Raw genomic sequence first — 13,096 nt, 5'->3', positions numbered from 1 at the left:
GGACACTTCCTAAAATTGGCGATATTTCTCGGAATTGAATCTAATATACATAGGGATTTCCAAATTTATAAATTGGAAGTAAATAAATAGCAACTGCAATATCAAAAGGCGTAAATTGAATCAAATTTTATAGCACTTTCAATAAAAATCGATTTCACTTTATTAGGTATTGATCGAAAACCTCAAAAAAGTCACTCCATCAAAACTGTCTCAAACAATTCTAATTTAAGGCCATATATTAAGACTTATGCAAATTTATCCTATGGAAACCGGAGAAAGGTAATGTAGACATTCAAAAAATCAAATTTTATGAGGATCTCACACTTGAGTCTTCTAGTATTTCCACCAAAAACGCACCCGATAACCGAAGTAAATCGAAATATTACAGCATCAACTAACTTTTAAAGGCTTGTTTTGATTGGAACTTGAAACGCGATTTAAAGAGAACAGGCAGAGTTTCCCTGTTTATGAAATCGAATACCGGTGAAAACTTTACAGTCCATTTTACATGCGTACCATGACTGCCTTTTAAATACCATGCGAAACACTATGCGACAATGCAAACATATCATTGAAACATAAAACAAAGTTATGACGTCCAGTAATTGCATACACAAAGCTTGAAACTTTTAATGCTGGCGATTATTTAGGGTAGAGTTTAATTTGCAATATTCCCTGAAAAATGAAGAGAAGCAAAACGGTCGTAAATTAAGAAACACATTATATTAAGAGCAAAGCGGAAAACGCAAGTAACGATAATTAAAAAACTGTTTCTGCTCAACAATTTATTCCGACTAATTAAAAACAGTTTTGTTTAACGCCGCTAATGAAACGTTTAGCAAAAACGAGAAACCCGTTTGAAAAATTGCCCTTCTGGGGAGAGGTGCATTATATCAAATGATTAAGTGATGAATTCTAAAGGCGTAATTAGGTTGGCGCCGCACTAGGCATAGTTGCAAAGCTTAATGAAGGAACAGAATAATTCAGATGAAAAGAAATTATTTAATGACATCGTGGTTTTGCCTGACAAGCTTCCATTTCACAAAGTTACTCAAGCTCTGTAATTTTATTCCAATATAATATACAATGTCACCTCCCAACTAAATTTATGCTTCTGCTGCAAAATCTAGGGCGAAAATAATACATGTAAGCCCTAATGCAAAGGCAAGTTTTAAGGACAAGGATTGATTAGGCAATGAATCACCGAAAGGACGAAAGAGAAAGTTGAACGGTTAAGGGTATTTTCGGCAAATCCTCAGTAAAACCGTCTCGATTTAATTAATCCCTGACTTCTTAATTAGTGCCGCCTTATATATCCGGTCTCATTGAAAATTACTTAAGCTTAAAAAATCGCTTCCTCATCCCGGGATCAAGACAATAAGCTTTTGTAAAGTTTCGAACAAAAAGCGCCGCTCCATTCTCGGAAAGCGCACAAATCATTAATAGACCTGCACACCCTCTTCGTGTAGTTTGTTTCCTGGATCAGTACACAATGGAGTTGAACGCGTTGCGTCTGTCGAGACTGAGATTCATTGAACTCAATTCATGTTGGCTAGAAGTTTAGCACTAGTAAGATATATATCTCTATGTCTGCTCCATTTAAACTGCATGTCTGCAGTAAACCATTTGTAGTCTCTTGTCATAATTTCATACGAAGCTATTAGGAAGAACAGTAGAGAATTTGGTGCAACGAAGAAACTTTTTTGATTCCAGAGACGGAAGATTTGAACGGGACTCTGATAATATTAATAGATATAATACTGTTCTAAGGCCAGGAGCAAAGTTTGGAATTTTGCGAGGTTCTTGAAGCCATCACATGTGACCAATCTTTTGATTAGAATCTGAATATTACCGGACCTTCATTGTCAGAAATTCCGAGATATTGATTAGTACTCGTAGGAAAATATGAGCGTCTTTTCAGTCTGAGAGTTAGTACTAAGTAAATTTTCCCAGTAAACAATCCAAGTCCGACGTTTTGACAAAACGTTACGTTAATTTCAGATCCTCCGATAGTCCACTTAAGTCTTGGAAGTACCTTAAATGCTAGTGATATCAAGGAAGGGGATGATGTGTACTTTGAATGTAAAGTGAGAGCCAATCCAGTATGGAAGAAGCTTACTTGGATACACAACGTAAGTAAAGGACGAATTTATGATTCGTATTTTTTCTCCTTTCTTTAGTACAACTTCATTGACTAAGAAATTTTCTTTGGCCATCTATTGCCAAAACATGATTTTTCTTAGCAAGAAACAGTGACAACGATATTAGGTATATTATACAAAGATTTAGTTTTTCTCGAATGGAAAACGTAAACGTTTCGTAGTTTTGAAAACCGAGAATTAAATTATGGGCAGAATATCATTAATGTTCCCGTTTCGGCCACATTAAAATTTCTTTCAAGAGCGACCATCCATCTTAGGAGCATCTGGAGGAACCGCAAGTCTTTTGAAGATGGCAAGAAATAAACTGGGCGCAATAATTCCTTTCTATTAAATTTCTTTTGTTATTCGCCCTACACAGCTGATTAAATACCCGTCCGATAAAGTCGCTGGCACTCATCGGCCGTAATTAGTTTTGCGGAGATGAAATAAAAAGAGTCTGTGCTTGAAGGAAAAAGTGTTCGGAAAAAGAAAATTGGCTTTGTTCCATTATGGTATTTTATTCTGTTATTGAATGAAGAGAAGTTCATTAGAATAGTTGGTTCGCCTTAAACGATCGAATCGCTTTTGCCTGAAAGGCTCCAGTTTTACTTCAACTTTAGAATTAATATTTTTCTTCCCAGTCCTTGCCTGTAGTCTCCACTAAATAAAAAATGTAATAATAATCTAACTTTTTTTGTATAGCAGGTTAGGTTAATGCTTTTGCCGCAGTGCTGAATAAATTTTGTATTTTTATATTACTAAGTACCAAATTAGTGCAGCTCAGTTGGTTCAATAATCCAGTTCAACAGTTTAACCTGTTCAATAATCAATTACTTGTTATTTTTCTTTTCGCTAAAGTGAAGGGTTTCACTACTAGCGAGCCACTGTTTTCCATTACAGATAGATTAAATATTTATGTTTTCCATTTTTTCTCGTAGTAATGTCCCAAGTATTTAACGATCACAGAAACACGCCTAAGCTATTTTTAATTTTTGATGTTTGAAAAAACCCTAATTCGAATTTCCACATTGAGAAAATATACGCATGGGAAATATTAGATTCTGGTATAAGAACGCCTGTCTCAAATTACTATTTAAAACGATGTAGGACAGGAGTTTTCTAATAAATCGAGTGCAATTTTAGTCTTTTTGGTACCAGTCAAAAATTGCTTTCAATGTGCTATTGGTAGACCAGAAGTTTTCCACTGTTTAGAAATATACCCAAATGTATTCAAATTTTGTCACAGGGGAGCTTAACCACATTAACATAAACTGAATGTTGCTGCTTTGCTCAGCATAATTCGAAATTGATTTAGACTCACTAAAAAAAATCTTGTGTCTGTTCAAGGACATAATTGATCCCTGAACATTTTCCCTTTAGAGATTGTCGATAATTATTTTATCAGACCATAAATATGCATATAACAGAGGTGAATGATATCATTTTAAGGGAAAATTTCTAAATTTTTTATAATACAGGGGAAATTGTGAGGTGTTAGCTACCCTCTATGTAAATCAAGTCTAACCTTGAACTATGCGAATTGCCTTCGACCCATCGTCTCGAATGCCTTGATCAAACTTTATAGACTTTTAATTCGGCTATATGTATTCCAGTCATGCCTGACTGCACCCGAGTTTGATCCATATTTCCAATATTTTTTCTCGAATAAGGTTATACACATTTCATCTGGTCGTAAATATCAGAAAATGGGGTGCATATTAATAACATTTAGTGACGATATCTGAAAATTCCCTGTAAAAGCCATTTGCGAGGGAGAAACACGTGGATCGACCTTTAGATCGCATCAAATCATATCCTACTTATTTCAGGATCATTGGTTTTCTCATTTTTCTTTCTTTAGTTTATCTACCTTATGTATCGATTAGAATAAATTTGCTTTTTGAAGTCTACTCGAATCTGTGATTGGAATACATCCTTTCTTATTTGTTACCATATGAAAACCAAACTTACCATCTTTGATACAAATGGAAATTTTTTGTTTATCTTATGCAAATATGCAGAACACACAAAGTGTACCAGATTTTATCTGATACCAATTATCCCAAAGCCTCGTAAAAATAGGACAGTTTAAAACATGAAGTCGCCAACATTTTGTTATTAAAAACTGAGAAATAAAGCTATAGTAACTAAAATAACAGATTAAAACGATAAAAGAAAATGAACTTTATTGATCATTTTCTTTATCGTAACTTAAACAAATTCTTTTAGATGTCATCATTTTTCTAACAAAGTTCATCAACTCAATCAACGCCAATTTTAGTGCGGTCGTAATTTTGTTCTAACGTGAACAGTTCCAACTTTAAGACTCTCTAAAAATTAAAAAAATCGATATTTCAAGGCCATTTACTCTAAAATGGCAAATTTTAAAGGGAAACTTAATAAAATAGAAAGTACTCACGTAAGAGGCTGAAATCCAAAAATTCCCTCGGGTACAGGGGTTGAGCTTAAAAAATCCTATGATGACACTGGTTTCGAGTAAAACTAGCAACTAGGTAATAACGAAAAAATGTGATTAAATGTTTTCTTTCTTTTATTACTAAATAGGATTTGTGTTTTGAACCTATGCCATTTAGAGTTTCTAAGCGAACTTTAGGTATTCGCTCCGAGAATAATGGTTTTCATCATTTGTAAGAAACGGCTTAAACACTTCTCTAATAATTGCAGCTATCCTATTTGTAACCTCATTATGGCTTCCATTACTGTTTTCCTAGTAACCATACATGCATCATAAAGACTGTTTTATGCACGCTTCTCCGTGCTGTAATTGTCTGTTGTGATGCATACGTAGTAAAAAATGGTTTATTCGTGTACGCGACTAAAAATAGGAAGTTTTAAATACAAACATGTAGAGTTGATCATTAGTTCACTTACCGCTAACAAATTGTAATAGCACTTGTCAAAGAATATTGGTTACTTAAACGGTTACGCGAAGGACACTTGTCAACCAGTCAACTTCGACTAACGATACTATCGGCTCAAACTCTACCTTAATTGAATAAAAGATTTATATTCTTCAAGAAATAGTTTAAGTTTGGAATCTTAGATAGAAGTAAGTATACTCAACATGAAGTAAGTAAAAAAAAAGTATGAAATCGAAATTTGCAGGAAGATCTGCTTTACGATCAACTATGAAATCTTCGTATCACTTTTAATCTAGCATTTGATTTTAAAATTTTTTAGAACACAAAATAATGTCGTTTTTTCGACTGTAGATATTACTGGTTCGCTAGCCAAATCAAGGTCAAATACTGAAATTCCGTCAACCTTCTCCACAACACATTCAACTGATTAACTTATATTCAGCATATAGCATTATTAGTAGTAGTGAAATGTTACTATTTTTGTTCCAAATGCAAAAAAATCAGAATAAAATGCAACGCATTGATGGAAAGCTCTGATTTTGCTAAAACTGGCTAATAAACCAGCTTCAACAATTTCATATCTGAAGATTTTCTCCCGCTAACGGGAGTACCTAAGTCCCCCTCTGTTTCTTCCAGGATATTGAGATCCCATACAACGTTGGAAGAATTATTCGCAGTAACCAGAGCCTTGTACTGCAAAAAGTCACAAAACAGAGTGCAGGAGTCTACAAATGTTCGGTTCTTAATGAGGAAGGAGAAACAGTGAGCGACGAATTTCATTTCCGAGTTCAATGTAAGTATTAAATATCAGTGGAACCAAATTTGTAGATGAATTTGCTTCATATGATCTTTGAAGAAAATTCAAATCCAAACGCTTATGAAGCGAGCACTGAGACTATTTTCTGAACTACTGAAGTATCTACCTAATTACAAAATTTGAGTAACCAAAAAACACTTTTTCCGTATTCAACTAGTTTTTTTCCCAAAATCAATCTTCAACTGCATCATACATAAAATCAACTCGTACACGAATCTTGTCCACGTAGTTCATGTTAAAAGCTTTTTTAGATGTTCCCTGATGAAGGAAGCAATCTCCATTGTTATCGTTCTGAAGCCGCATCTTCGGTATGTTGCATTAAGCCCATCAAAAACGGAAGATTAAATAAATATAAGGAAAGTCAGGAATGCAATTTAAAACTTTTGAAAGATTTAAGTGTCAGTTTAGTGGTTTTATGTTTCTTTCTGAAACTCATTTGCATATTAAATAGGGCCGTTCTGTTTCGCTTTGCAGCACAAAGAATATTACGGTTCGGGATAAATCTTGTTTATAAACCAAATTAAAAATTACAGGATCCTTCGGGAAATCTGCTCCACGATTATGGGGCTAAGGAGTTGAGGCTTTTTCTTAGTTTAATGATCTACTTCAGGAAATTAGATTAAGAACGAACACTTGTAGAAGAACATTCTGATATAATTTTTTCTTAAAGTCTTCGTACAAATATTTTTTCACTTTAAATTGTTAAGTGGACAAGTATTAGAGTCATCATTCTTTTCCAGATGCGCCAACATGCAAACATGACAAGATCATCATTGTCGGCGCATCACGGGGGGAAAGCATTGACGTCGTCTGCGAAATCGAATCCGATCCTCCAGCAAAGGTACTTAATACTTCAATGATAGATGTGTTTCTCTTACGAATGAAAACTATTGCTTAGAGCTACAAATGGAAGTTTAATAATTCGGGGGAGACTCTAGAGTTGGAAACAGAAAGATATGCCAAAACCAGTAATGGCACAGTTAGCATACTGAAATACGTGCCCACTTCAGAGTTAGATTATGGATCTTTATCATGCTGGGCTTTTAATGCTGTGGGGTCTCAGGTGAACCCATGTGTGTTCCAAGTGGTAGCTGCTGGTAAGTACTTTACTAATTTTATTTTGGCATTCTATCATTCCCATTTTGACTTCTTGAAGCAAATCTAAATATCAAAATTTTGGTAGGTGTCAAAATAATTCGCAATTGTATATTTTTGACGCTTGTCAAAAACAGATATTTTTAGATTTGGCTTGAAAAGTTAAGATGAGAATACGAAAGTCGTTTAGCCATAACTTCAACGATTTAACGACCATAATTACTGCTAAGCCTTTACATTTACGTTTTTCCTTCGCACACAGAATATCCTGGCATCCTCTCTGTAAAGCTAACAAAAAAAGGACTGGTTACTAATAAGGCCCATCACATAAAGCAATGGAGAAGTTTTTAACTTTATATATATTTTAATTGATGCTAAATAACAAGCATCTTATTTAGTTTTGTTACCTTTACAGATTATCATTCATACGTGCCTGAAATGGCTCTTATGTCCATAACAGCTTTAGCCTCCATAGCGAGTCAAACATTGATATAAATCGAAAGATAGAACTATGGCTGGCTCATATCACTTACTAGTTAGACCAACGTAATGACTTATCAGTAATTTCGAATTATGCGTAAATTAATACAATAATATGTATATGTTACATTATATTTAATTAAATTTAACGATTTCACAATTTATCATTTGTTTCCCATAATTTTGTTCAATGGACATCTATATGAAGTCCCGTATCAGTCCAAAAATGAAACATAATCTTTATGCCAGTCAAACATTTAGTGATAGTTTCTATAAAAGGTAATGTGGATAAGATCCTTAAATCCAAGAAATTACAGCCAGATTTCTCGATATCCATTCGACTAAGCGTATATCCCAGAAAAACTTCATGTGAGCTTTTGCCAGTTACACTATGGAAAGCCCGGTTGATCGCAAATCACATTGGATCAACTTATTGATCTCGCTTCATTTCGTGATCGACCATTGCTGATACGAAAGCCAGAATAGTCGAATTATAGCGACTGGTTTGCCATTTTGATGGCAAAAGGCATCGTAATCGTGAAACAGTTTCGAGTATAAAATAATCCTCGGTAGTAATATGACCCGCCTAGTGACGTAAACACTTTGGAAATATCGTCACGAGCTACGTCTCGAAAAAGAGAGAAAGAGAGAGAGCGAAAGACATAACCTATAGTGGAACTAGTGATTCTTTGGATACGTGTCATACGATACTGAACCTAGCGCGCTTTTTCATATTTCTTTTCTAGTCCACGGTACTAATGATGGTACCTACAGAGCTAAAATGTACTTCTTACAGATTTAAAACACGTTTCTAAGGTATATAGGTATATGTTCCTAAGTAAAACAAATGATAACAAGACCAACATATGTTGAGCTTTGTGTTTCTAATGTCCTATTTGAAATCCATTAACCCCATAGACCCATTATTGACAACAGTACAATTATTAATGTTTTTGTGCAATAATTTTCATAGACGTAGTATAAGAATTTACAGTACAATAATACGAGTTAATTTAGGTTCCTCATGAGTATCCTCTGAGCGTTGCCATTGCCAACAAAATAATACTCCTAATCAATAACAGATACTTCGTCGGTGACGCAGAAATGACAATTGATTATATTATATGAATATTAATAGCGGAGTGTGAATTATATGCACGCAAGGGCATAATGATTGGACTGTATTAACATGCCGCAAATAGTTCTTTAAAACCATTAAAAAAAATTTTGTCGGATTTAACATAATGCCATCACATCAAATAAATGAAAGGAACCTGCTAAAATGGGAGCTGCTTTTTATTTATATTTTTAGAAATTCTACGTTTTACCTATAAAATCATTCGACCCTGTCTCGAATGGATCTGACAACAATCCACCGTCACGATCATCAAGAAGATGAAAGAGAAGCGAACTACGAAGAGAACGATACGAGAGTAATCCACATCCGATATTAATTAACCCCGATTTCCCGAAGTTTACATTACTTTTTTTCTGTTAATCAAAAAGTGTTATACTGAAACAAAAGATGAGACCAAAAGGTATTGACTTAAGCACGACAAAGAGCCTGTGTTAATTTCAATCAAAAATCCATAATTCATTTATTATCAGAGATATCGAAGTGGACGAGAAAGAAATTCTTTGAAAAAGATATGCCTCGAATGTAATTTTTATTTGTGTTTTCTGTATTAAGTAGACTTTTTACCATCATAAATCTAGACCAAAAGTATATAATAAAAAGAATCGCGAAACCGACATAATTAGCATGTTGGCTAGTGTAAATGCAATCTGAACTACCCTGAAACATCTTGCAGAAATAGGCGAGAATATCTCGTACGTTAATTTTATTCTAAAACAACATAAGTTTAAACGTTACGAGTTCAGTCTAATGCGAAATTTATATCTTGGTGATGCTGAACGCCTCATTTCTGCGAGTGGTATTTCCAAAAAGTTGATCTAGATCCAAGCTTTTGCAAGCAAAGTGATTTATTCCGACGAGGCACATACTATATGTAAGTAGTAAATAATCCTTGTTACTAGGCACGTAGAAACCAACATGTCAATGTTTTACGCGAGCAACAAGGAAGATTTGGCTTTTGTGTTATTAAAGTGTACATTTCAAACTCCATCCTTTCTATCTTTTAAACTTTCCTGACGGAGTAATGAATTCCCTTTGGAAAACTTTCTTGAATTCCCTGAGATGTTAAAGTTTTTGTGAAAGTTGTTGTGAGTTAGTGAGTTGTTGCCGGAAAAAATGGACATTTGAATTTTTGGTTGGATTTCGAAATTAAAATTAGAAATTAGAATCGAAATCGATTTATTAACGATTTTTTCCACGATTACAAAAATATGTCAATTTTGATTGCAGGAAAGCCGCTTTCGGTCAGAAACTGTACGCTGAATAACCAAACCAGCAATTCGGTGGAGGTTTATTGCCAGCCAGGCTTCGATGGAGGTCTACCACAACATTTCCTCCTGGAACTATACACAACAAACTCAGAAATTCCCAGATATAACATCACATCATACACTGAGCCCTATTTCTTCCTTGATAACCTAGAAACTGATGTTACATTCAGAATAGTCGTTTTTGCCGTTAACTCCAAAGGTAGGAGTAGCGGAGTCGTTCTGGAGGAAGTGACGTTTCGGGATGCAGAAAAAAGAACTGGTGAGTTCTGTATTTTGAAATATAAAACTAACAAATTATTAAAAAACAATAAATTCTTAGAAGATAAAGTGCAATAATAATAGCACAAGAGTCTGATATTATAGGGGTTGAACATTGAATTCGGAGCAAAGGAGCCCCCTATTTTAAAAGAATGTATTAACTGAGATAGTCACATTCGAAATTCCTACAAGAATTAAGTCACTTCAAGCTGTCCTCAAAAAGATGACGCTAATTGTTCCATTGAGAATATCTAATCTTGGCACAAATGTGATAATATCTCAACCTAGATGATAATGCATTTATCAAAACACTGTTATTGTACAACCAAGGCAAATGGGTAATCATAATAGAGAATCATAAATTCCAATTTAGATGATTGTTAATTAATGATATTTAATTTAAAATCCTGCACTAGGCCCTCAAGCATGTTAACTAGTAGAAGTTAATTAAACAAATGTTATGTTTAGTCCAGATTTTGTTTGTTTGTAATTTTGCACGGACTTTTGTCTACAGACTAAAAGGGCAGCATTTCGCAAAGTGTAACATATGCACTTCAGAATATGAAATTTGTTTGAAAGATATTAACCAAGAGGAAACTAGAAAATGAATATTAAAACGAGGCTAAAGCAAAACTGAAATTCCAATAGGCGGTTATGTAACATTTGTATTTATTTTTTATGTTGCGGTTTAAATTTAGTTCAAGCCAAAAGTTTCTGTTAATAGAACATACATTGTTAAAAACAATTTTAACTTCTTTAATTACAGCGACAAAATGTGACTACTAAAAATAAAATTATTAGAAATATTAGAAAAGATGCAGCTCCAAAGTTTTATTGCCCTAACTTATTAAAAACGCATTAACGTGCACACGATGTGACAAAAATCTGGAAATAGAACATTTATTAGTAGAATACCCTGTGTATAAGCAAAATAATTGATTATGAAAAAATCAAAGGTAAAGTCGGAATTACAAGACTTTTTTTATAGAATTTAGGCACAAAACAGCAAAATCTGATAAACATGTTAAAAATTCAAAAACTCTTAAGGCCAAACAGGTTTTGTCTACACAAAGTAGCAAATCGAAAAACCTCAAATTGTTTTATTCATATTTATCCAATCTGACAATAATAGATATCTCTCTTTTAGCAGCTGACGGTGATTTAGGAATATCTCCAGTTCTAGGGACCCTTATTGGAGCTTCCATAACCATAACAATAATCATTGCAATTGTTATTCTGCGCGTGAGGAAGTCCCAGGGACGTCCTCAGGTCATGCTGGAGGAGAAAATTCCTGGAGTACCTGGACATTGTAACACCATGTCTTCCACAAAACCTTTACTGCGTAGTGCGTCTCCTAGAGATATGGATGAGAAGGACCCGGACATTATTCCTGCCAAATACGGTAAGACGTTTGTAGATGTGTAGAAAAAATCCAGTAGAGTCAGATTTTTCTAATACGGCCGATGCAGTGCCTTTTTTGGAGAAAATGTTACTGCCCTTTTTATAATACATAATAATCTATCTATCTATAATCAGGCGTTATAAGGTAATTAAATACAACTGGACACACTTTCCGTGGATATACGTAAGAAAAATAAAAAATAATAAATATCTTACAACATGATAATGTTTAGACTGAATACGCACATGCTTCAATGTGTTTTAGTCTACAACTGGTAAAATCCGGATCATTTTTAAAGGAAATTTTCTGATGAAATACTTTGATAACTGATAAGCCTCATGAGTTGTAATAAACAGTCGCATTATGTGTTATTAAACAGACCCTTCTGGAACACGCATTTATTTCCACTGGATGACTGCGGAAATATATAATTAAGCTTCAAGAAAAAGGAGATATATCATTGCTTGGAAGAGTGGACAAATTGATGGAGAGTCTATGCAGGTAGCAATTGGATGCCGTCCTGGATTGTACCACTTGACCTTAATAACCTTAATGACCTTAATAAAGTTCTCGGTAAAATTGTATTTCGCACTTCTGTGTAAAGTATCAAACTTGCGTGAGAGGAGAAGAGGACACCTCTAGGTCCTATAGGTATCATTTTGTTTCGATTCTTAAATTAGTCTCTTAAAACTTTAAATCTTTTCCCATTTAACCGGTCGTAACTCTGATAGTTTTCAAGACCGTTTCACTAGTTATCGAAAAATCTCACCCTTATAATAAGAGAATTATATTTGATGTAGCACTCCCGATTGCCCTTCTAATGCTCCTTTGGGCCCTAGGGCTTTCAATTTTTTACTTAAAGGGTGTTGAGGTATTTTGGTGAGGCAGTTTTATCAATCACTGAACGAAAAGGAGATATAGCAGTTCAAACAAAAATGTTTCCACATAGCAAAAGAATAGTTAGGATAAAATTTGGAAAAGATGTCACGTGAATTAATTCTGTCCAGGGAAGCAAAGCCCACGAAGAGAGAACCAATGATTTCTAGCCTGAGTTACGGCACTCAGATTCGCTTCTTGTAGAGAAAGTCCTTTTTTTCGAATTATTTCTCAACCGTTTTTTTGACCCTCGACCCTCGGCCGGTTCCTGTCGGACTCTGCGGTTGGACAGCAAACTTCACTACTGGACTGAAAGACTTATTTAGCCTCTTGATATATACAATAATATACTATTTTTTATTATATGTAATTTTCACTCAAATTCCACATACTCTAGCCTTAAAAAGGTTATCAATACTTTTATTTAGTCAGGGAGAGGGTGTTGTTTATAGACTTCACAAGACTAAACACGTTTATAAATCCCAGCAGACGAACAGAGGGTTGAGAGGTAATTGAATTAACCGGCTGTTTGTATAATGTACAAATGGATATCCCCCACATCATGTTTCAATCACTCATGTCCTTGATGCTAAATTCGTCTTTGTAATAGGACGTGTGAAGGGATTCTCAACTTTCTCAACTAACTAAATTCATGCAATTCTAATCTTTGCAAAATTTATACCTTCCTGGAACTATTTGTTTCATTACATAACGCTATAACATTTTAACAGTTTACGTC

General features: G+C 34.3%; 1 protein-coding gene across 1 annotated transcript in view; it reads left to right on the top strand.

Moving 5' to 3' along the window:
* The window catches only part of side-II (sidestep II), a 71,445-nt gene that overhangs the window by 56,348 nt on the left and 2,001 nt on the right, over positions 1–13,096 (top strand). Inside the window, exons 8-13 of the mRNA XM_066393434.1 lie at positions 2,002–2,132; positions 5,660–5,816; positions 6,581–6,681; positions 6,739–6,937; positions 9,781–10,080; positions 11,227–11,481. Of these exons, the coding sequence (XP_066249531.1) occupies positions 2,002–2,132; positions 5,660–5,816; positions 6,581–6,681; positions 6,739–6,937; positions 9,781–10,080; positions 11,227–11,481 (1,143 nt within the window). The remainder of the gene's footprint in view (positions 1–2,001; positions 2,133–5,659; positions 5,817–6,580; positions 6,682–6,738; positions 6,938–9,780; positions 10,081–11,226; positions 11,482–13,096) is intronic.

The sequence above is a fragment of the Euwallacea similis genome, chromosome 9 (assembly GCF_039881205.1).
Source record: "Euwallacea similis isolate ESF13 chromosome 9, ESF131.1, whole genome shotgun sequence".
Lineage (NCBI taxonomy): Eukaryota > Metazoa > Arthropoda > Insecta > Coleoptera > Curculionidae > Euwallacea > Euwallacea similis.
Note: the sequence above shows the minus strand (reverse complement) of the source record. Positions and strands in the feature narration are given on the sequence as shown.